We start from the raw sequence: 25,235 nt of genomic DNA on the forward strand, positions 1-25,235 counted from the left end.
GGGAAACAAGACTTTCTATAATTCTGCTAGAAGCAAGAGGAAGACCAGAGTAGGCCAATTGTTCACAGAAGAGGCAGAAACAGTAACAGGAAACTTGGAAATGGCAGAGATGCTTAATGACTTTTTTGTTTCAGTCTTCACTAAGAAGTCTGATGATGAAGGAATGCCTAACAGTGAATGCCAGTGGGAATGGTGTAGGTTTAGAAGATAAAATAAAACTAGAACAAGTTAAAAATCACTTAGAAAAGTTAGATGTCACTAGGACCTGATGAAATACATCCTAGAATACTCAAGGAGCTGATAGAGAAGTTATCTGAGCCTTTAGCTATCATTATTGACAAATCATGGAAGACTGGAGAGACTTCGGAAGACTGGAAAAGGGCAAATATAGTGCCCGTCTATAAAAGGGGAGATAAGAACAACTCAGGAAACTACAGACCAGTCAGTTTAACTTTTGTGTCAGGAAAGATAATGGAGCAAGTAATTAAGGAATTCATCTGCAAACACCTGAAAGATAATAAGGTGATAGGTAACAGCCAGCATGGATTAGTAAAGAGCAAATCATGTAAAACCGATCTGATAGCTTTCTTTGAGAAGATAAGTCTTGTGGATAAGGGAGAAGCGGTGGATGTGGTATACCTGGACTTTAGTAAGGTATTTGATACAGTCTCGCATGATCTTCTTATCAATAAACTAGGAAAATACAAATAAAGTAGATGGGGCTACTTTAAGGTGAGTGCATAACTGGCTGGATAACTGTTCTCAGAGAGTAGTTATTAATGGTTCACAATCCTGTTGGAAGGGCATAACAGTGGGGTTTTGCAGGGGTCTGTTATGGGACTGGTTCTGTTCAATATCTTCATCAACGATTTAGATATTGACATAGAGAGTATGCTTATTAAGTTTTCAGATCATACCAAGCTAGGAGGGGTTCCAAGTGTTTTGGAGGATAGGGTCATAATTCAAAATGATCTGGACAAACAGGGGAAATAGTCTGAGGTAAATAGGTTGAAGTTTAATAAAGACAAATACAAAGTACTCCACTTAGGAAGGAACAGTTAGTTTCGCATATACAAAATGGGAAGCAACTGTCTAGGAAGGAGTACTGCAGAAAGGGATCTAGGGGTCATAGTGGACCGCAAGCTAAATGAGAGTCAACTGTGTGACACTGTTGCAAAAAAAAGCAAACATGATTCTGTGATGCCTTAACAGGAGTGTTGTGAGCAAGACACGAAAAGTCATTCTTCCGCTCTACTCTTCACTGATTAGGCTTCAGTTGGAGAATTGTGTCTAGTTCTGGGCACCACATTCAAGAAAGATGTGGAGAAATTGGAGAAGGTCCAGAGAAGAGCAACAAGAATGATTAAAGGCCTAGAGAACATGACTATGAAGGAAGACTGAAAGAACTGGGCTTGTTTCATTTGGAAAGGAGAAAACTAAGAGGGGGCATTATAGCCGTTTTCAGGTATCTAAAAGGGTGTCACAAGGAGGAGGGAGGAAAAATGGTTCTCCTTGGCCTCTGAGGATAGGAGAAGAAGCAATGGGTTTAAACTGCAGTAAGGGAGGTTTAGGTTAGACATTAGGAAAAACTTCCTAACTGTCAGGGTGGCTAAACACTGGAACAAGTTGCCTAGGGAGGTTGTGGAATCTCCATCTCTGGAAATATTTAAGAGCAAATTAGTTAGACATTTATCAGGGGTGGTCTAGATGGTACTCTGTCCTGCCGTGAGGGCGGAGGACTGGCCTCAATGACTTCTCGAGATCCCTTCCAGTTCTAATGTTACATGATTCTGTGTCTCTAGCGGTAGCTATTTACATCTGGACACCAAGGCCTTGAACTTGATGCCATTTTCTCAAGGCCAGCTCTTGGTTTTCTGGGTTCTTTGCAATGAAAACAGAAAAAAAAAAATTGGGAGGCTTTTCTACTTTTAGCTTGAGCTCCTGTATTGTGTTTCTGAGCTGATAGTTTCATTGTGGACATTTGTACTGTAGTTACATTAGTATCTAACACAACTGATATGAAAGCCTATCAGAGAAGTAAAACTAAGATATCAGGCAAAAGGAGAGTGTGAGGGGGAGGGAGGAGCATTTCATACACATAATTTTCAATAAAATGGAAACAATTGTAATTAAACTCATGCACAAAATTGATATAGCTCTCTTCTGCTCTTCACATCTGCTTACAAGGTAATAGGATGTCAAGTATAGGCGTGGTGGAACAAATTGATGACACTAGGAAGAGAGTAGCCTTTGTTAGATTTCTGATATTGGTATTGTATTTCATCAGCCTTTTTATTTGCTCTGATGCAAGCTGGCCAGGACTTACATTAGCTAATGCCCTGTATTCTTTGTTTTCTGTAGAAACTACAAGGCTATATTTCAGACACTGTATTCCCTCCTCCCCTCCCTGCCCCCCATAAAACCTTATGGTAATATTGAAGTGTATATTCTCCTTTTGATTCCAGCCCAGGATGTGTTCTAAGTTAACTCCTAATGCTTAAAGACATACACCCAGATATTAAAGTGGGCTATTTTATTTTGGGCTATCGCTTCTGAATGGATCTTCATGCCCCTATAGCAACCCACTAAATGCTCACACTGTAGAGACTGAAGGTTTCTCTTCTGCAATTGCCCTGATTTCCCCCATTGCTACTGGTTTGAAGCCAGAAATCAAATAAAGAATGGCTTATTGGGTCATGGCCCCAGCTTTTATGCCTACAGAGTATTCTTACAGTTTTAATTAATTAATTATAGCATTGCCTAAAATATTGGTGGAAGTTGGGTAACTGGGAAGTAATACTTAGTCATGGTTTTAAAAAATAGAGTTAGACAGACTTTAATCCAATTTGGAGATAGTGAAGTTTGGTATAACATGACTACATTTATCCTAACTACATTTCTAAAACTTTGGAGTCCTGTCTCTCTGACTCATGCCAGAGTCATGGCATTGGTTACTCTCCACAGGGTATACAGCTACAATAGCAGTTTCCTGTGCTGCACCTCCCACTTTTTAACTTATTCAAAAATAGCAGAAATACTTAGCGTGTAATGTTAACAGAGCCAAAAGGTTACAAAAGATTTAGTCCATTTTTTATATTTAATTTTTAATGTACTTAGTCTGGGATTGTGACTGGAGCTTTGAGTAGAGAACTAAGATCAGTATTAAGAGCTAAACCTTTTAATTTAACATTTGGAAGGAGAATCCAGTAGATTTACAACTTGATTGTTCATAGCCAAAATTAAAGAAATATACAGAAGAATGTTTTACACTAGGGTATGTAGGTTCAGGTTGTCTTCTGATCTCTATTAGGAAACACTAAGGGTACACCTACACAGCAAATAGAGACTCACAGCTGGCCTGTGCTAGCCTACTTGAGCTCTTGGAGCTTTGGGACCCTGCAAGGAGGACCCTGCCTAGTTGCTGTGCAGACATACCCAAACAAGCTGGTATTTTTAATAATTTTTTAAATACAAATTAAAACTATCCATGCACTTATTATTTATTTTACTCTGGCTAATATATTTGTATAAACCAATTCACTTTCCTGAATACCAAATATAATATGAAAATCAATAAAGGAGTATGAGACTTTTTCCATTCATAAATCAGTTTATTTAATATTTATGGAATTATGATAGTTTCAGAGACAGGGAAAACATTCTTAACATAGGATGGAAAGATTATATTTTAAATAATTTCAAAGACTTTTTCCAGAATGGAACTAATCATTCAAGTTTGCTGAAGTGTTATGTTCTCATATGTTAAATATTATGTGTCATAATAACTTGCTTTTAGCCTTTACCCATTTGTTTTAGGTACCAAGCAAAAAAGGGGTTAATATCAAAATAGGAAAGGTTGGTAACCAAGGATGTTAAAAGTCAGTTAACTAAGTAGCTGGGTAATCCCTGAGATTTTCAGCGGTTACACGGTTATATGCTATGGTTCTGTGTATAAAGCTTAAATAAGCTTTCTACTGCAGAGTCTGCAGTGAAACCTCCTTGGGAGCTGCTCCGCCAGCCTCTGTTGGCCCAACTCCCAAGGAGGTGGTTTCCCTGCCTCAGGGAATCCTCTTCCCTGGGGGCAGAGCCAAAGCCGCCTTCTCAAGAACCAGCTGAGTGTAACCAATACCATTAACTAATAAGCACCAGCTTGTTGGTTAAATGGTTAGTCGCTTACACTCTAACATTCCTGTTGGTCACCAGTTTTGTTGATCATTATGATCAGGGCTTGACAAATGGCAGCGAAAACCGCTCACCAGCCCCGCACTGCGCATGCGCAAGAGCCACATTGTGCATGCGCGCACCGCCAATGAACGGGGCGCGTGGCTGAAATCTACTCACCACGGACGAGTAGATTGTATAGTTTGTCCAGCTCTGATTATGATAGATATTGGTGGTGTTGTGACAGTGCATCATATTGTGGTGATAAGATTCACCAAAGAAACACATTTGCCTGATGTCTAGCCTTTGGGTAATGGCTTTATTTTGGTATTTGTAGAAGAAAGAAAGAGAGCCTGAAGCATGTGCCTGGTGATTGAACCAAAGTAAGCAAAAGTTATACAGACAGGCGGTGTCAAATGTCTCTCAGCACTGGAACTGCTAGCACTGTTAAAAGCACATAAATACATTCCACCAGGACAGTACACGGACACCCAGATGAGTACATGATAAAATAGTTGTAAACAGCACGAGTGAAAGCATAACAAGGAATAAATTGCCCAGGGAGGTTGTGGAATCTCCGTCTCTGGAGACATTTAAGAGTAGGTTAGATAAATGTCTATCAGGGATGGTCTAGTATTTCGTCCTGCCACAAGGGCAGGGGACAGGACTCGATGACCTCTTGAGGTCCCTTCCAATCCTAGTGTTCTATGATTCTAAGGGGTAGTGAATGCTTTGGAGAAAAGTACAAGAGGAGGTACCAAACGTGTCATTAGTGCGTAAGATGATACGTACAGTATGTAGCATGGATTGTTCATTTCTCTCTCTAAATATTGGGGTACCTTGACTAGGGAAGTGAATGGTTAACCTTTAAGCCTCACCATTAACAGGCGAGGCTTACCAGTTCTGGTTAACTGATTGGGGCTGGAGCAGTCTCCTGCTACACGCCATGAGCAGGAGACTGCTCCAGCCCCATGGGGCCCACCATGGGTGGGGGTGTTCTAGCCTGGCAGGAGCAGCCCCTATCGGCAGTGGGCATACTGCTCACCCCCTTTTTAATCGGTTAACCAATTAAATAGGATTTTACAGCCCTAACCTCAACTCAATTCTTTGCCTGGGAAAGGGAGCAATAGTGAAATCCATACTATCCGATTGAACTGAGTCCTTGTCCCAGGTACAGATATGTAGAGGTTCAAAGGCCATCTGGTTACCGACAACTGTTAAGGTATTCTGATAATAAACATGACTCGGGTGCCTTCGTATCTTATCTGAGTCTGTGGTCTTTGCGGGCTCTTGTGAAGTCTATTATGCCAGCTACCTGCGCAGAGCTGGAACAGTATACTAAGGAAGCATACAAAAATGCATGTAGCCAAACGTTTATCACCACTGATGGAGCAGGAAATCTGTCAGGATTCCACACCAATGAATCTTGAATTTACTGTGTCGCTGTCCTGAGCTACTACAGTATTTTCTCCAGGTCTCCTGGCCTCCAATTTATGGTGGGCTGCCAGGGAGAGCAGGTCCAGTTGCTTTTTCTCACTTCTTCATTTTAGTGTAATGATTATCTGGGATAGTGAAAGGAGTTGAAATTGAGAATATTTATCAGTAATTGAGGATCACAGTGTTAATGGGAGTTTGCAATTAACTCTAAATCAAGCATTCTAAATTCAGAAAATTCAGAATGACGCTTAAACTTAAATCCAAACATGTTAGGGCACCCCTGCAACCTCATGGTAAGAAAAAACACGGGAGGAAAATGTGCTGCAACTTCTTAAGTCAGGGCAAGGGAGAAAACAGAGGTTATTCTTGTCTTTCATCAGAATGGGAGGAATTGTGTTGCTCCTTAGATAATATTTGAGTGCAGCAAAATAAAAGTTTTAATACAATGGAATGAGATACCAGAGATACAGCATGATGCTTTTAATACATTAATTATATAAAAAAATTATTGTAACTAGGGTCCTTAGAAGAATTTAGTTAATTTTGAAATTTGTGACGTACAATCTATATTATGGTAGTTTTAATTTAAATGATTTCCTTGCTCAAAGGAAATGAAAAACAAAAGGTGTGAATATTAAGGATGCAAGAGGGAATGGAAGAGCCTCTATTGAGCTATACTGTGGCCTGTTTGCTCTTGATATCTTGAATCACTGAGGCAGAACACATAATTGGTTCTAGTCATTCTTTTTGACTCAATAAGCTTTTAACTTGCACAGTAAAAGGTACATGCTTTATTTTCATATTGTGCAAGAGTGACAAATGCCTTTGCTCTCCTTATCTACTCTCAAATCACAATCAGCTTTGTACACCCTCTGTATTTGCTTTTAATGCTGCTGATGTATACCAAAAGGTTACATTATTTTAAAAAAAGTTAGTATTAAAGATCATATTTAGTCATATCTATATATATTGAACGAGTTTGTGAGTGAGCAAGACTGTCCATCCATTTATTTAAGAACCTTTAACAGCAAGAGCTAGGACCCCACCACATTTGGTATATAGCTTCCTCTTATCATAACTGAAAGCAAGGATTTTAAAATGATTTAAAGGAAGAAAAATTGAGTTAAGGTAAATCTTTTAGTATTGTATAATTTTTCTTTCAGATTGAATTCCCAACCAGTGCTTCGTTTTTGCATTGTGGGATGATGAAAACTATATGGAATAGGGATGTTAGATAGTGTGTAATTGAATAGTCGTGTAACCGCATCAAATTTTAGTGGGTACATGACTATTCAGTAGTCCCCTGGGGCAGGGTTGGCAGCCAATGCGCTCCCAGCCCCACTCCTGGGGAGCCCCCTTCAATCCCACACTGCTGCCTCTATAGCAGCTTTCCTGAAACAGAGGAAGCTGCATAGGGCAGCAGCAGCCACTGTCCACAGGGAGCTGTGTCTGTCTGCGATGGGCTTGGACCCCCCTCATGGACAGAGGCCACTTCTGAGGACCCACAGTCTGATTTTATATATTTTAATTAAAATTATAGCACTTAAGGTAAATTTAAAATAAAATTATTGATAATAATGATATGATAGCCATGTCTTAATTTGTTGGCATTCTTTCCATCTTCCAGTTCTGAGAGATGGTTCTGATCTTTATTCAGGCAGATAATCATCCTTCTACAGTAGGTGTAAATACAGCATTTTGTTTGTTGTTTGTATATCCACAAGGCTAGCTGCTGAACAATGCAGTATGTTTCGTTGAGACAGTTTCTTTTAGTGTCAAAAGTATAAAGACTCTTTTTTTTTTAATTGCAAATATTCAGTATTTTTAAGTGATTACTTGGGTCCCAGTGTTACTTGGGTCCTTAAGTCAATTGTTTTTTGGAAAATAAAATGAAAATGTATATGTTTAATTTAAATAATTGCTCTGGGGTGGGGCACCAGGGAGGAGGACTCAGGGCTGTAACAGTACTAAAGTGGGACATGCCTTCAGCCAGCCCCCTTCACCTGCCTGGTGATTTTGTCTTTCCTGTATGGTTTTATGAGACTCAATCCCATTTTCCTGACACAACCAAACCCTTCCCCTTACGAAGGAAGCTGTGTACCAAATTTGATGGTCCTTAGGAGGAATTCTTGAACAAACAAACAGAGGAATGGACAGACAAACTCAAATATATAGTAGATTACATTGAATAGTAGGCTGAATTTAGGCTAGAAGACAGCTTATATTGAGAACCCCACTAGAACATATACCAAGAGCCCAGTGACAGAAAGACATACTACTCTTGCTTTCCCTAGCATATTAGACTTATGCTCTTAGGCAGCAAAGCATTTAGATACATACTTAACTTTAAGCTCATGAGATGTCCTACTAGACGAGCGGTTCTCAAACTTTTTGGGCTCTGGAGCCCTTTACATGCGTAAAAATTTATGTGGAGCCCCAGTGGACCACTGATTGTGTGTGTTGTACCTATCGATATTGCCAGTTTGTCAACCTCACAGAGCCCCTGGAGATGTCTTGAGGAGCCCTGGGGCTCCATGGAGCACAGTTTGAGAAACACTGGATTAGACTATTGGCATTCCTAAACACATGGGCTGTGTTTACTTTTCCGAAAATCAGCCACTTTTTCGGAAAAACTTGCCAGCTGTCTACACTGGCTGCTTGAATTTCTGGAAAAGCACTGAGGATCTAATGTAAAATCATCAGTGCTTTTCTGGAAAAACTATGCTGCTCCCATTCGGGCAAAAGTCTTTTTCCGGAAAACTGTTCCGGAAAAGGGTCAGTGTAGACAGCACAGTAGTGTTTTCCGCAAAAAAGCCCCGATCGCAAAAATGACGATCGGGTTTTTTTGCGGAAAAGTGTGTCTAGATTGGCCACGGACGCTTTTCCGGAAAAAGTGCTTTTCCGGAAAAGCGTCCTGCCAATCTAGACATGTTTTTCCGAAAATGCTTTTAACGGAAAACTTTTCCGTTAAAAGCATTTCCGGAAAATCATGCCAGTGTAGACGTAGCCATGGGGTATGTGTCTGACTATACAAGCCTGTCTAGAACTTCATTTATGTGAGCTCAAATTCAAATCAGATAGGGCAGAATCCTCCATTGTGTGATTGCAGAGTCCATGTGTTGTGGGGTTTTGTGAGAAGAGATACAGAAACCCAGGTAGACCTCACTTCTTCAACATGGAACCATAGTAAGGCTATTTACATGCAAATACCATGTAGGTAACATTTTTATTATATATATTAAATAAATTACTATGAAAAAAGCATTTTAATATGCTATACTCAATACATTAATAAAACACATACATATGTCTGTATATATATTTTATATTACTGCATATGAAACAGTTATGCGAACAGGAGCTGTTAACAGGGAGTATTGGGAAGAGGAGTGGGAAGGGAGTGAGATACACTCGCCATTCTTTCACATATTTTTCACTACACTCCTTCCCTTCAGGGAGGCATTGAATAACAACTGAGGAATCTCTCAGAAGGAATGCAGGTATGAATGGTGATAGCTCTGCTGTTGTAACCTGCACAACATGTGCCATGTTTGTCTTCTTCCGAGAAGAAAGAAGGGATTTCATCTGCACTAAGTGCAAGCTGGTCACCATTTTGGAAGAGAAAATTAGAGGTCTGGAGGCCCAAGTATTGACCTTACATTCTATCAGAGAGGATGAAGACTTCCTCAATAGAAGGCAGCGTTTAATCCTGCAGCCACATTAGGCTGAAGAGCCAGTCAGGGCAGTACAGGACAAGGAAGAAAACTGGCAGCATGTAACCTCTAGAAGGAGAAGGCGGCCAACTCAGGTATCCCCCATTCCTGTAGAGGAAAGTAACCACTTTCAGGCTCTCTCCACAGGCACTGCTTTGACAGGGACCTCTCAGGGAAGAAATCAGAAGAGAACACCATCTACTGGAAGGCATGGGATGCGCAGTCCTAGGGATGGGGGTTCCATGACCCCCCCCCAAAAAGAAGACAGGTTGTGGTGGTTGGGGACTCCCTCCTAAGAGGGACTGAGTCATCCATCTGCCATCCAGACCTGCAGTCTCGAGAAGTGTGCAGCTTACCGGGAGCTCGCATTCAGGATGAGACTGAGAGTCTTCCAAAAGTGATTAAACCTTCGGATCACTATCCCTTCTTGCTTCTCCATGTAGGAACTAACAGTACAGCCAAGAATGACCTTGAGTGGGTCACAGCAGATTATGTAGCTCTGGGAAGAAGGATCAAGGAATTTGAAGCGCAAGTGGTGTTCTTCTCCATCCTTCTGTTTGAAGGGAAAGGTCTGGGTAGGGATTGTCGAATTGAGGAAGTAAATGCGTGGTTGCACAGGTAGCACCAGAGAGAGGGCTTTGGTTTCTTTGACCATGGGACTCTGTTCCGGGCACAAGGCTTATTAGGAAGAGATGGGATCCACCTAACCAAGAGAGGAAAGAGCATCTTTATGGGCAGGCTTGCAAACCTAATGAGGAGGGCTTTAAACTAGGTTCATTAGGGAATGGTGACCAAAGTCCTGAGGTAAGTGAGGAAGTCGGACACCAGGAAGAATCACAAGGAGGAATGAGCAACAAAGGAGGACCCCTGATTCGGATGGAGAAAGCAGGGCAATCAACTAGTTATCTAAGGCGTTTGTACACCAATGTGAGAAGTCTGGGAAACTAACAGGAAGAATTAGAAGTTCTGGCCCAGTTAAAGAACTATGATTTGATTGGAATAATGGAGACTTGGTGGGATGACTCACATGACTGAAGCCTTGTCATGGAAGGGTATAAACTGTTCCAGAAGAACCGGCAGGGGAGAAGAGGAGGAGGAATTGCATTGTATGTAAGAGAGCAGTATGATTGCTTGGAGCTCCAGTATTTAGAGGGAGAAAAGACTGTTGAGAGTCTGTGGGTTAAATTTAGAGGTGGAAGCAACAGCGGTGATGTTGTGGTTGGTGTCTGCTTTAGACTGTCGGGTCAGGTGGATGAGGTAGACGAAGCTTTCTTCGGACAACTCAGAGAAGCTTCCAGATCGCAGGCCTTGGTTCTCATGGGGGACTTTAATCACCCTGGCATCTGATGGGAGGCCAATACAGCAGTACACAGACAATCCAGGAAGTTTTTGGAGAATGTTGGGGATAACTTCTTGGTACAAATGCTGAAGGAACCACCAGGGGACATGCACAGCTTGACCTGCTGCTCACAAAACAGGGAGGAACTGGTAGGGGAAGTAGAGGTGGGTAACAATTTGGGAAGCAGTGATCATGAGATGGTAGACTTCAGGATCCTGACCAAAGGAAGAAAGGAGAGTAGTAAAATACACACTCAGGACTTCAGAAAAGCAAACTTTGACTCCCTCAGAGAACTGATGGGCAGGATCCCCTGGGATGCTTACATGAAGGGGAAAGGAGTCAAAGAGAAGTGGCAGTATTTTAAAGAAGCCTTATTAAAGGCACAGGAAGAAATCATCTTGATGCGCAGCAAGAAAAGCTAATGTGGTAGGCGACCAGATTGGCTTACTGGGGACATCCATGGTGAGCTTAAACACAAAAAGGAAGCTTACAAGAAGTGGAAACTTGGAGGAATATATTGCTCGAGAATGCAGGGGAGTTATCAGTAAGCCAAAAGCACAACTGGAATTGAAGCTGGCAAGGGATGTGAAGGTAACAAGAAAGGTTTCTACAGGCATGTTATCAGTAAAAGGGTGATCAGAGAGGGTATGGAGCCCTTGTAGTGCCCATCTTTAAAAATGGGAAGAAGGACAATCCAAAGAACTACAGACCAGTCAGCCTTACCTCAGTCCCCGGAAAAATCATGGAGGAGATCCTCAAGGAATCCATTTTGAAACACTTGGAAGAGGGGAAAATGATCAGGAATAGTCATCATGGATTCACGAAGAGCAAGTTGTGCCTGACCAATCTGATTAGTTTCTATGATGAGATAATTGGCTCTGTGGGTATGGGAAAGTCAGTGGATGTTATATACCTTGACTTTAGCAAAGCTTTTGTTACGGTCTCCCACAATATTCTTGCCAGCAAGTTAAGGGAGTATGGATTGGATAAATGGACTGTAAGATGGAAAGAAAGCTGGTGAAACTGTCGGGCCCAATAGGTAGCGATCAACGGCTTGATGTCAGGTTGGCGGTCATTTTCCAGCGGAGTGCCCCAAGGATCAGTTATTGGACCAGTTTTGTTCAACATCTTTATTAATGACCTGGATGAGGGGATGGATTGCACCCTCAGCAAGTTTGCAGATGACACTAAGCTGGGGGAGAGGAAGATACGCTGGAAGGCAGGGATTGGGTCCAGAGTGACCTGGACAGATTAGAGGATTGGGCCAAAAGAAATCCGATGAGGCTTAACATGGACAAGTGCAGAGTCCTGCCCTTGGGACAGAAGAATCCCAAGCATTGTTACAGGCTGGGGACTGAATGGCTAAGTAGCAGTTCTGCAGAAAAGGATGTGGGGATTACAGTGGATGAGAAGCTGGATATGAGTCAACTGTGTTCCCTTGTAGCCAAGAAGGCTAATGGCATGTAAGAGTGCATTACAAGGAGCATTGCTGACTGGTCTGTAGTTGCCTGGATTGTCCTTCTTCCCTTTTTTAAAGATGGGCACTACATTTGCCTTTTCCCATGAGTTTTCAAGCTAATGGTCAAAGGCTCCGCAGTGACATTTGCCAACTCCCTCAATATCCTCTGATACATTAAATCTGGACCCATGGATTTGTGAATGTCTAGCTTTTCTATAGTTCCTAACTTGTTCTTTCCCCACCAAGGGCTGTCCACCTCCTTTCCCATTGTCTAGTGCATTAGTCTTGGAGCTGACCTTGTCTGTGAAGATAGAGTCCAAGGAAGAATTGAATTCCTCTTCTAGTAAGAGAAGAGGAATTCTGGCCTTCTCTACCTTGAGGCCCAACCAGGGCAGAAATCCAAGTAGGAGCCACCAGCCAGGGAATAATCAGGCCCTCCTCTTGTGGTGATTTCGCTCTCTCCCAGCTGCCCAAAAAAATGTGGCTGTGCAGCTAGGAAGGGGCACTTGACCACTCTTGGAACTTTCCTTTGCTTCTTCATCAGAATTAATTTTCCTGCAGGGGACATAAAGCTGAATGTGCAGAGTGATGCAGAATTTTCTCTGGAGTAATGACTTAGAAAGAAGCCATTTATTTTCGTCAGATGTCCCCTTTTTATCAGATTTTACTGACGTGAACATCTTGATTGAAATTCTGATAGGAATGTATTTTAATTAAAATAATTTTTTTTCACATGATCAAAATCAATCATTACATATTTAATCCTTATCTTTTGTATGAGGGGGTCTAAAATATTTTAAACTACTTTTGAAGAATAAAAAAAAACTTAGATACTTAATTTTTTTTAATCTCTTACAGATTTCAAAATGAACTAAGGAGAATAGAATATTAAGTTGCTAAGTATTTGTGCCATTTTTATTGTGTGTCATAGCCATAGGCAGTGTTTCTTAAACTGTGTTCCGCAGCACATCGGTGTGCTGTGAGGCAGTCGGAGGTGTGCCATGGAGAATAACAGAATTCAAAATGGCTGCCCTTAAAGGGACAAGCGACCTTTTTTTCTCAATAACTTTTCCCCCGACCCTTTTTTCCCCTCAATAGCTCCCCTCCCCCGACAAAAAATCCTTGGTGTTCCTCATAGGAAAAAAATATATTGTTTGGTATTCCTCAGTTTTAAAAAGTTTAAGAAACACTGGCCATAGGCATAATATTACTAACAGATAATGGAATATTTCCTTTCCCTAAGTGGTAGATACCTGAAAGCAAGAAGCTATGAGTTCTAGTTCTGTTATTGCTATGAAGTTCTGAGTTACAATGCAGCATATGATGACAACTTTGACTTCTAGATGGTTATGAAGTTTGTTACACTTCCTTGTTCTTTTGTCCTTATTTAAGGAATTAGATTTGTCATTAGCAATATTTTCCCACTGCGTTTATGGATCATTATGGTCTCTCTCCTTTGGCTAACTCCCATGAAAAAAACCGTGGTTATTCAACAAACTATGCAACTTATTGTCAAAAAACCTAATGGAACTCTATCCATTGACTTCTATAGACTTTAAATCAGACTCAGTTAAGACTCAGCTGCCTTTCTAATCACAAAACATTGGCTACATTGCATAAAAAAGAGTGCTTGCCTATTATATGTCATACATTTATAGTAAACGCAGAAGGATAGCAACATGTACAGATACTCATTTACACACTATGAGAGTATCCACATTGATGCATGGCTAAATTAGACTAAGATGCTAGTGTCTGAAAATTTTGGCCCTTAATGTTAATGTTCTGTAAAGAGCCCTTTCAGTCACTGTAATTCAAGGTGGGCAATCAGACTTCAGTGGTTGGCCAGGGTTAGGCCCTGGCAGGCTGCTGCAGCTGTATTACTTGTTCCTCTGCAGGTACAGATGCTTGCAGCTCCCATTGGTCAGAGATTGCCATTCTTTTTTAAATGGAGATTGCCTATCTCCTAGAACTGGAAGGGACCTTGAAAGGTCATCAAGTCCAGTCCCCTGCCTAAATGGCCTCCACAAGGATTGAACTCACAACCCTGGGTTTAGCAGGCCAATGCTCAAACCACTGAGCTATCCCTCAGCCAATGGAAACTGCAGGAAGTGGCACAGACCAGGACACTGCTTCCTGTAGCTCCCATTGGCCAGAAACAGCAATTTATGGCCAACAGCAGTTGTAATTGCCCTTACCTGCAGAGAAGCAGGTAAATACAGCAGCGACCTGCCAGAGATTAACCCTGGCACACTGGATCTAACCTGCAGGCCAATATTTGTCTGCTGCTGCTGTAACTGGTTGGACTCACCACCCTGGAGACTCCTGATGGCTGTCTTGGGAATTAGTTGTGCAGTTGTGTGCACCATCTTTGGGTTGTGTCTTGACTGTCTTCCCTCCACTGTCTCCACCTTGTCTGGGCCTGCATCGCTCCCAGACCATGGGGTCCTTTTCAGGTCCCTCTATTCTCCCTGCTTCTGGAGGATTTGGCAGTCCTTTGCTTGTCACTCTCTCCAATGGCTAATGGGGAGGAGCAGTCTTGCCTACTACTCCAGGCCCAGAGATTCTCAAGCAGCAGCCTCTTACTGCCCTCCTCCACTGCCTACCTTCCCTAAGCCATTCCCTGTAGCCCTTATGCAAAGGGCCCTAGTCTGGCAGTGGACAGACAGCGTGCCTGCCACTCTGCCCGGCTCTGTTCTGTTCAGGGTGCTTCACTCAGCAGCCAGGCCTACTCTCTTGCAGGTCAGGGAGAAACATCATTTGGCTCTGTTGAGACTGCCGCAGCAAGCCTTCTCTCTATTGGCTTTCAAAATGCTCCTCCCAGATTGACTGGGTTCTGCACAGGCTTCCTCCAGCCTACTTTAACCCCTCTCTTCTGTCAAATGAGTAATTACATTTCAACCTTTAAATATCTTTATTGCACAAAAATACTGCATACTAATATTTTAACAACTTTTATAGTTGAAGAATCAGAATGCATTATTTAATACCAGAGCTCCATTTTCATGACATTTTGCATGCATACAGCTCTTGATATGTTCAGTGGAATTCACTTAAGATTTTATTATTGCATTAATCATTTACACAGCACCATAAATGTACAAAGCACAGTGACATGTGCTTTATAGTCCCTATATTTATTTTTTTATTAATTTTAGTCATTCACAATATGCTTCTGTTCCATTAATGAAAGGAACTGTATGACCCCTTTCATGGCCAGAATAATATTTTTTGAAATTCCTATGAACTGTAAAAAATAAGTATATTTCAAGAGTAGTGAGTTAAATTCTCTCATGGCCAGATCTTGAATGAACATATAAAAAGTTCTTTGTCTGTAGGTCTCATAAATTGTCAAAATCAGGAATATATTACTGATAATGGAGGGTGATATAGTCAAATTATTCATATCTAGTAGTGATCAGTATTGGTAGAAAAAGATTAAAAAAGACAAAGCACTCCTCTTGTGGTTCAAGCCCTCAAAATGTGGGGAAAGAGGGGGGAAGACCAAGTTAAAAATTGCCCTTTAAAAACCTGGAAACAAACCAAGAAACAAAATATTATTCTAATCACTTGTTCATAATTTACAAAAATATATTTTGTAGAAACTGAGAGAGCAAGTAGAAACCTCACATTGATTTCTGATGACCTGAAACTATTCCTTAAGTCTTTTTTTCTTTTTAGCAATATCTAAAAGAACAGTGACTAACTCCTTTAGATGTTTTTAAAATGGAATATACCGTAAAATCTCGAGTATAATGCGCACCTATGTATAGAGAGCACCCTGAGTTTAGACTCTTAAAACAATGAAAAACCCGAACTCCTATGTATAATGCGCATCCATTATACAGGAGAACGGGAGGGAAGGAACGGGAAGGAAACCTGCGCCAAGCTCATGCCTGCAGGGGGGGGCCTCCCCAGCCCAGCTGCCCGTGCGCCGACCTCACGCCTGCCGGGGGAGCCTCCCTCGCCCAGCTGTTGCCAGCATGCCAAGCTCACGCCTGCCAAGGGAGCCTTCCCCACCCAGCTGCTGCTGGCGCGCTGAGCTTGTGCCTGCCGGGGGAGCCTCCCCTGTCCAGATACCTGTGCGCCGAGCTCGCGCCTTCCGAGGGGGCCCCCTTCCCATCCAGGTCCTTGCCTGCTCCCCTCCCACCCAGCTCGTGCTTGCCAAGGATGAGTTTAAAACTTTTAAAAAAAACCTCCTATAGATAATGCGCACCCCATCTTTGATGCTAAAAAAACGGGGAAAAAGTGCACATTATACTCGAGATTTTACGGTAGTCATTAAAATTCCAGGAACCAACACAAGCTTCAGAGTATATACAGCACTTTATGATTGTGCAGAATTCAGGTTAAATAAAGAAACAGAAAAATGGGGCTTGATCCAGCACCAACTGACATTAATGAAGTTTTGCTATTGAGTACAATATAAGTAGAATGAAGCCCATACTTTGTTAAACTGAGTTAATTATTTTGAGAAATAATAGATATACTTGTGAGTGAAATATTTCTGTTTTAAACAGGGGTGACAATTTTCACTTCAAAGTATTTTGTGAGTCAGAAAGATTCCAAGCTTTTTTTCTTTTAGAAATCTGATCTGATGGTTGCATTTGAAACCATTCCTGTAGCAAGATTCATAAATAATAAATATTATCTCTTATTAATCCATATTTTAGCTTAACTCTGGCTCATAGGGAATGCAGAATTCTTTACAAGGGAAGGTGATGAGCTACAGCCCTCAAGGAATTAAATTGTGAAAACAATCTTGGTTTTGTACATGCTAATATAGATCTGTTATTCCCTTTCCACATTTATCACAACACATTTTAAATTGTGGCTGATCTTTTATGCAAATAGCTATCTTATTAGACATTGTGGCTGAATGTGCTAATATCTCTATGGGTTTCTCTGGTGTTTGCTATCTAACCATCAAAGCAGTAGAAATGAATGATGATTACTGTGTGGCTTTGAAGTACAAAGAAAAGTCACAGCATTTTAAAGGTTCTAGATGCCTGAGTCAGTGACAGTTTGAACCACTCAGATGAACAAGAATATCTCTGTGGCTCTTATTAAGCAGGCCAAATATATATTTTAACTAATGGGAAATAATTGTTCTGCACTCTTGTGTTTTATTGGCAACATTTAATTGCAAGCATCTTTCACAGCTAATATGTTTTTAAACATTATTAAGCCATTGAAATGCAAAAGGGAAGTCCAGCATTTTTTCTAACACCAGAATAAAGTAAGCCAAAAACTAGATTTTGGTTAAAAAAAATTTAGTATTCTATACTCTGCTAGCTGAAATATTAACTTTATTTTCTATTACTGTTGCCATGGTGTAAGTGTTATGTGGGATTCAGGTGACTTTCTTCTCAGATGGGTTATGATTCTACAGGCAATAGGGGCAAGGGACTGGAAAAAAATACCCAAATGTAATACTTTACCCTAAGTTTCATTCAGTTTAGTATTTGTTATAGATATGTAAATGTGGGTATTTACTGAATTAAATCTGCTTAGCATATAAACATCATTAGAGATATTAAGAGTGACCTGCACTAAAAGTCCAGCAATGTTAATTTGTACATTTCTGTTCCTCTTGAACACTGTAAAGTATGCACTGAGTTGTGAAGACTCAGTTTCATTCTAAATCTCTTGGTTCACACCTTAAGATACAGGCTCTATTTCTACTTCGTTGAAGTTAGTAGAAGTTTTGCCATTGGCCAGATTCTTCTGTCATTTATGCCAGTTTATATCTGGAATAACTCTTCTTAAATTAATGGAGTTAATCTGTATTTGTACTGATGTAATGGGGTGCTGATTTCTGGTTAGTACTGTCAGCAAAAAGCAGAATTGGGTCCTATATGACCAAACAGACAATAGTGAAAATAATTGCTGTGTTGTCTGAAGCATGAATAAGCCCAGGGATAATTACTGGGACTGTGCTTTGAACTTCCCATTGACAATAGCTTATTTGACAGTTGTCTTGGTGGTTATATAGATACAGATATTTGCATGGATTTCAAGCCAGATTTTGACTCTTAGAATAGAGCATGAAACTGATTCCATTATTAGCATCCTTCTGTACCAGGTAAACCATGTGTTGTTACTGGGTGGGGGAGAGAAGCGTACAAAGGAAGCAGCTGTGTATATCATTCTAATACCTCTTATTTAACACACAGCTGGTGTGTTTGGATTGAGCTAGAAGGGTTATTGGAACCATGATTGTGTGGATCTAGTAGAGAAAAGTGATACTAAGGGAGAGGAAGCTATGATTATTGGTGGGAATAGCAGCCTCAGTGGGACCATAGGGCAGCTCTGCAGCCTGCCTGCAAGGTGAGAGATGGATTCTACCCCCTCCATTCTATTTGGAGTTCTTTATACAAAAGGCTGATTAATTAGACTTTGGAAGGTGATTGGTGATTCTCATTCTTGTTGTTTTAATTTTACAACATCTGTACATTTTGATACATTACTTTGAACTTTTTAAAAATAACGTTAAAGGGGAGATAGTGGATATGAACTCTGGAGACCTGGGTGAGGTTGTAAATTTGTAGTCCTCATTTGTACACATCCCAATTACTACACATGTATAATATGATATGATTTGTTATCTCTGGTCAAAAGAAACGTGTAATTAAAATACCTTAAATGTGCACATTTGCTATCTCAGTTCTGGACTAAGCTACAATCCAGGAAAGTCCATGTGGTTTCTGCTCCAATGTTTTCTTTGAATTCATCTGTTTATTCCCTGTATTGGAAGAAAATGTATTACATCCACACCTCTTGCTAATCCCCAAAAACATGCAGGGATTTTGTGTTTCATCCTGGGATAAAAGGCCATTAATGTGGGGTCCCTGCATCTCTTGCACCAGCTCTGTATTCACGGGAGCTGCCCAGTGGTTCCCTGACATGGCACTATTAAGTTTTCCCAGTTACTGGACATGAGACTGCCTTTTAAGAACAAAATCTTCAGAGAGGTAGCTGAGTTGGTCTGTAACAGGAAAAACTTAAAAAACAACAAATAGTCTAGTAGCACTTTAAAGACTAACAAAATATGTAGGTGGTATCGTGAACTTGCCCATGAAAGCTCATGATACCATTTACATGTTTTGTTAGTCTTTAATGTGCTACTAGATTATTAAGAATGATATGGGCTTGCCGAACCACGGCGAGCCCCGCTCACCAGCTGCACCGTCTGGCAATCTGCGCATGCACAGATCGCCCGAACCCGGCTCTTCCAGGTTGCAATCTACTCGCCACAGGTGAGTAGATGGCATTATTTGTCGAGCCCTGAGAATGATTAAAGGTTTAGAGAACATGACCTATGAAGGAAGGCTGAAAGAATTGGGTTTGTTTAGTTTAGAAAAGAGAAGATTAAGGTGGGACATGATAGCAGTTTTCAGGTATCTAAAAGGGTTTCATAAAGAGGAGGGAGAAAACTTGTTTATCTTAGGCTCTGAGGATAGAACAAGAAGCAATGGGCTTAAACTGCAGCAAGGGAGGTTTAGGTTGGACATTAGGAAAAAGTTCCTAACTGTCAGGGTAATCAAACACTGGAATAAATTGCCCAGGAAGGTTGTGGAATCTCCATCTGCGGAGATATTTAAGAGTAGGTTAGATAAATGTCTGTCAGGGATGGTCTAATCAGTACTTGGTCCTGCCATGAGGGCAGGGGACTGGACTTGATGTCCTCTCGAGGTCCCTTCCAGTCCTAGTATTCTATGATTTTACGATTTGTGGTTTAAGTTTTTTAAGAACAAGGAGATATAAGAAATACAAGAAAGTGAATACAGTCTCTGACAGTATTTATTCTCCTCTGGTTTTGCTTCTAGGTGAAGTTAGAGGACAATCAAGGTGACTCCACCTGTTCTCCACCCTTTCTTCACTTCACAATTTCTAGAACTATGAACAGGCTTCCTTGGGTGACAAGGATGTGAAGGCAGTGAAACTCCCCCTTCTACTTTGGATGGGGGAGGTAAATATATGAGAGCAACAAAAGACAGCAAAAAATCACTATTTTTTCTTCCCAGTGGACAAGAGTCCATATTTGTTGACAGATGCGCTTCTACTGCCATGGTCAGATAACTGTGAACAAAAACAGTTTCTCTCCTGCCCAGAGTTCAAACCTAAGCTGGACTACATTCATCCTATACTGATTGCTTTGTGGGGATGGTCCTTTCAACACTGTTTTTTTTTTTCAAGCTATCAAACAATCAAACCTATCAGTCAGTCCCCTATTGTTATTTCTGCTACAAATGGGCTTGATTTCACAGAACCCGGGTTACCTCCTCCATCTTAATCTGCAGACCCTTCTACTGATGGCTCAGAAGCTTCATGGCTAATGATTTCAGAGAAATCGTATTCTAAGGTTGTTCAGGAAGTATTGCTGAATAGTAGAAAACCATCAACTAAGAGTACTTATTTGGATAAATGGAAGGAGTTCTCTGTCTGGGTCAGAATGAAAGGATCTTCTCTGGTGTTTGATTTTTGTGTCTCTAAAACACTAAGCATTGTTGATTAGTTCAGTCATTGTACATTTTCTATCAGCTAGGTGAATCGGGGGAACTGATGGCATTGGTATTATTAGGTCCTCAATATACAATTTTCTACAAAAAATTTACATTCGTCTCCACCCAAGATTTCTTCTTAAGGTAGTTTCCAGTTTTTAAATTAACCAGTCAGTAGACTTATCAATCTTCCCTAATCCTCCTGATCATAAAAGTGAGGAGGGGCTTTATACTCTAGATATTCGAAAAGCATAATTTTTTTGGACTAAAACTTGTATGTCTGTGACTACATATGGTAGTCTATGCTGTATTCAGCCAAAAGATCGCATTTTGGATATCTAGATATGTTAACAGTTGGCGAATGTGAAGACTCTGAATAGAGAATTGGGTCATTTGACTCCATTCTAGGGAGCCTCTATTGCATGTCTGGCCCACATTCCCATATTAGACATTTACAAAGGGGCAACCTGGTCATTATGGCAAATTTGCCTCTAACTGTGCTATCGAGTCTATAGCACCACTGATAGATATGGGTGCTTCCAGCTCCCGTTAGCTGCAAATCACTGTTCCCAGCCAATGGTAGCTGTGGGAAGCAGCGCAGACTGGGACACCACTTCCCACAGCTCCATTGGCCAGGAGCAGTGATCCGCAGCCAGTGGAAGCTGCAATCTCCCATACTTTTGGAGGCAGAGGTAAATATAGCTGTGGCAGCCCACCAGGGGCTAACCCTGGTGAACCAGATCCACCCTGCAGACAGGTATTTGGCCAACCACTGGTTTAGAGACATTGTTAAGTTTGGAGAAGTTGTTCTGCAGTCTTTGTTCAAATAGACTCTGAACCCAACTCTAGGTTGGACTGCTTTTGAATCATATGTGCAATCTCTTGAAAAAGAAGAAATGGCTGCTAACATGTACAGTCACTTGAAAATGAAATGGTTACTAACTTTTCTATAACTGTTGTTCTTCAAGATATGTTGTACATGTCCATTCCATGACCTGTCCTCCTCCTCCTCTTTTCTATTGGCATCTTTCTGGTTAGAAGAAGCTGAGTGGGATTAGTGGTAGGGATATAAAATCCCGTTTAATCAGTTAAATGGGTAAACCTTAGGTTTAACCAGTTACCCGATTAAACAAGATGGGAGGGGCACACTCCAGCCCATGCGACGGATGCCTTCCCACCCACACAGGACTCCTGGTTCCGTGTGAGGCTGCCAACTTATGCCCTGGTTCATGGTGTAATGGGTCCAACAGGGCTGGAGCAGCCCCTTCGCCTGCAGCCCAGCTGCTCCTGGGCACTGGTAAACCATTACTTGGTAAGCATCACCTGGTAAGCATCACCCTTGAAGAAGAAATGGTTTCTTACCCGTTCATATCCCTAGTTGGTGGCAGCTTTGTGCTTTATGCCGCATGTAGTGCACAAGACCGCAAAGGGAGATTGTGCTGCCTCTATTGGTACTGCTAAGGAAAAAGCTCTGACAACTGTGGTTGGGGTACATGTACACCTACAGCAGAGTGGGTGTGTGCAAAGAACAGTGGTTACACAAAGGTTAATAACCATTTCTGTTATTTACAGTGTATTTCTTTATGGAGTTTAGATAACTGTTTAATTGTTGAAGATTTTGTATGATATGCGTAGAATTCATTGGTTTGATTAGTTAACTCATTTAAAAATTAATGTGATTTTTTCCCCCTTCCTTACTTAGTGGCTTTGGATTCAAAAAAGATGGGGAGAAAAGATGCCTCTGCCTCAAGAATTCCTGTTGAGCAATACAGAAAACAAATAGGTAAGGAATAGAGTTTGTCTCCTTTTGGGACGCATCCTTTGTACAGTGTTAAGGGCCAGCCTATTTAGCTAAGATTTCTGATAGAATAAAAATGCATAATTTAAAAGAAAATAATATATTTTATGCTTGAAAATATCAATAAAATACTAAAAGTAAATGGTTAGATGACACTCATTAACAGGTAATGCTTTGTATTATTACATATCTAGATAAATATATATGCCTGGCAAATTCAAATTTAAATGAGGTAGTCCATAGCTGTTTTTAATGTATTGTGTGGTGTAAGACTTTATATGATACTACGAAGTTCAATCAATCGTAACTGAACACTTTTACATAAAAACAGTAAATATAACAACATTTTCCCTCAGCTGATTTCCTAGGTAGAGGTGCAAAATATGTAGAACACACTTCTTCCCTACATGCATACCTGGTTCCCTAAATGTGAATTTAGGTGTTTACCATTTGTACTGACTTTTAAAAATGTTTCTCTTTCTGAAATCTTAAATGAGACCCACATTTTCAGATGTGATTGCCTAAAATTAAGTACCTTTTATCCACAGTCATCTAAATAAATGGCCTTATTTTACAGTTGCTGAGCAACCACAGCTGCCATTTAAATCGACAAGAAAAATTATTTGTGATCATATAAAAATACTGTTTTTAACATACATGTGATAGAATAGTTAAGGTTGTGCAGTTAATCTTCACTTTATTTCCTAAATTTTTAGTGTGCCATTTAGAACATTAATATTTTGGACATACAGTAAAAGTTCTGTTATCCAGTCCTGTGCCAACCAGAAAGCTCTATGAAACAACATTTCTAATATTCATAAAAAATTGGGTTGTCTGGTTGGTATGGGAACAGCATATTTCCTATCTGACTCCCTGTGTCTCCCCAGAAACAGTACAAGATGCTGCTGCTCCTAGGCAGAGGAACATTCATGAAGGGTTCGGTATCAAGGATGGAGTATGGGGCACCGACTCTGGGAGGGAATTTGCATGCAGAAGGGGGTGCAGGGCTAGAGGTTGGGGTGCGGGTTGATGGATTCAGGAGCAACTCACCTTCAGTGGCTTCCCACAAGCTGTCCATGCTGTTCCTGGTAGAGGCATAGCTAGACAGCTGTACACTCTACCCACACCTTGCCTTAAGCACTGGCTCCTTAGGTCCTATTGGCCTTTGGAAGCTGTCGGGGTAACGCCTGTGGGCGAGGCAGTGCTCAGAGCCATCTAGCCTCACCTTTGCCAAAAGCAGCAGGGACAGATTGCAACTTGTGGGGAGCTGCCTAAAGTGTGCATCCCCTGAATATAGCACCCCAAAACCCCTTCTGTGCCCTTGCCCTGAGCCCCCTGCCTCACCCAAACTCCCACCCTCTCAGTCAACCAGAATTTTTCACTTACTAGTACTGCCCTGGTTCTCCCAACATGTGAACATTTTTTTTACTGTAGTTGTTTAGTGATATTTTATATCCTTAAAAATAAAGTTGAACAGTATGGATTCTTCAGTCTAGTAGAGAAAGATATATTACAATCCATTGGCTATATTGAAACTGGCTATACAGTATAATTATTTTTACCAGTAAGGGTAATTATTCTCTGGAACAACTTGCCAAGGGTCATAGTGGATGTTTCATCACTGACAATTTTAAAAATCAAGATGGGATGTTTTTGCTAAGAGATATGCTCTAGGAATTTCTTGGAAGTTCTGTGGTCTGTATTATACAGGAGGTCAGACTAGATGATCACAGTGGCCCCTTCTGGCACTGGGATATGTTGTATTTCTTTGTTCTATTTTCTAGATTGCATTAGAATTCTCTGTGGAATGCTTTCTACTACCCGGTGCGGTTTAATCAGTGAGGCATGATCCCATGCCTATTTCACGAAAACAGTGGAATTATCTTCACACTCACTTTCCAAATGAATTTGTCTCCCATCTGTCAATGCACTTGAAACATTTCCACCAAAAAGACACTCTGGCTCTTTGTGACTTGACTCCGGTGGTGATCTAGTCCAATGTAGAAATCTAGGTCGATAGACAGACTGACAAGGTGATAATCCAAAGATTTCATCATTTTTTGAGGAAGAACAACTCTTGCGCAAAAGGGGTTTTTTGCACAAAAAGGCGCCGTATACACAGCACTTTTTTGTGCAAAAACCTCTTGCGGAAAAGGGAAAGGAAGAGGAAATGCAAATGAGAGCGTGAAATATGCAAATGAGTGCTCAATTTGCATTTCCTCTTCCGTGAGAGGATCGTAGTTTAGACGTAGCCTTAGAGTTGAACTTTGTACATGTTTGTTTTAACAAATATACTTAAAGGTATAGTAAGTACTGCCTAATAAATATGAAAATCTTTCATTCTCTTCTCCATTACCTAGTCATACATTCTAAAGTTAAGGCCAAAAGGAACCATTAGATCATCTAATCTGACCTCCTGTATCTCACAGGCCAGAAAATTTCAGCCAGTTCTGTATTGTATCCAATATTGAAAACAGTATTCAGTTTAACTAAAGCATCTTCCAACAAGGCATCTAGTGTGGATTAGAAGCCATTAGGAGATGGAGAATCCTCCATTGCCCTTTAGAGTTTGTTTCAGTCATTAATCAGCCTCACTGTTAAAAATGGGTATCTTATTTCTAACTTGAATTTGTCTGGTAAGAACTGTTAACTATTGGTTTATATTCTTCCTTTCTCTACTAGATTAAAGATTACCCTGTATTTTCTCCCCATGAAGGTACTGGTGCACTATAATCATATCACTCTGGAACTTTTTTTATAAACTAACCAGATTGAGCATTTCAAGTCACTCATAGTAAGACATTTTCTCCATCCCTCAAATCAA

The 25,235-nt window shown here is 40.8% G+C and overlaps 1 protein-coding gene across 4 annotated transcripts in view; it reads left to right on the top strand.

The window, feature by feature from the left end:
• TRIQK (triple QxxK/R motif containing) overlaps positions 1-25,235 on the top strand; it is a 102,538-nt gene that overhangs the window by 17,305 nt on the left and 59,998 nt on the right. For 3 of the 4 annotated variants that reach the window (XM_075920391.2, XM_075920387.2, XM_075920392.2), the window contains exon 2: positions 22,316-22,396. In XM_075920391.2, the coding sequence (XP_075776506.1) occupies positions 22,336-22,396 (61 nt within the window). In that variant the 5' untranslated portion in view covers positions 22,316-22,335. Of the gene's footprint in view, positions 1-19,956; positions 20,082-22,315; positions 22,397-25,235 lie in introns of those variants that run through there. The other variant, XM_089776206.1, reaches the window with a different exon arrangement.

The sequence above is a fragment of the Pelodiscus sinensis genome, chromosome 2 (genome assembly GCF_052426305.1).
Source record: "Pelodiscus sinensis isolate ZL-2025 chromosome 2, ASM5242630v1, whole genome shotgun sequence".
In the NCBI taxonomy this organism is placed as follows: Eukaryota; Metazoa; Chordata; order Testudines; family Trionychidae; genus Pelodiscus; species Pelodiscus sinensis.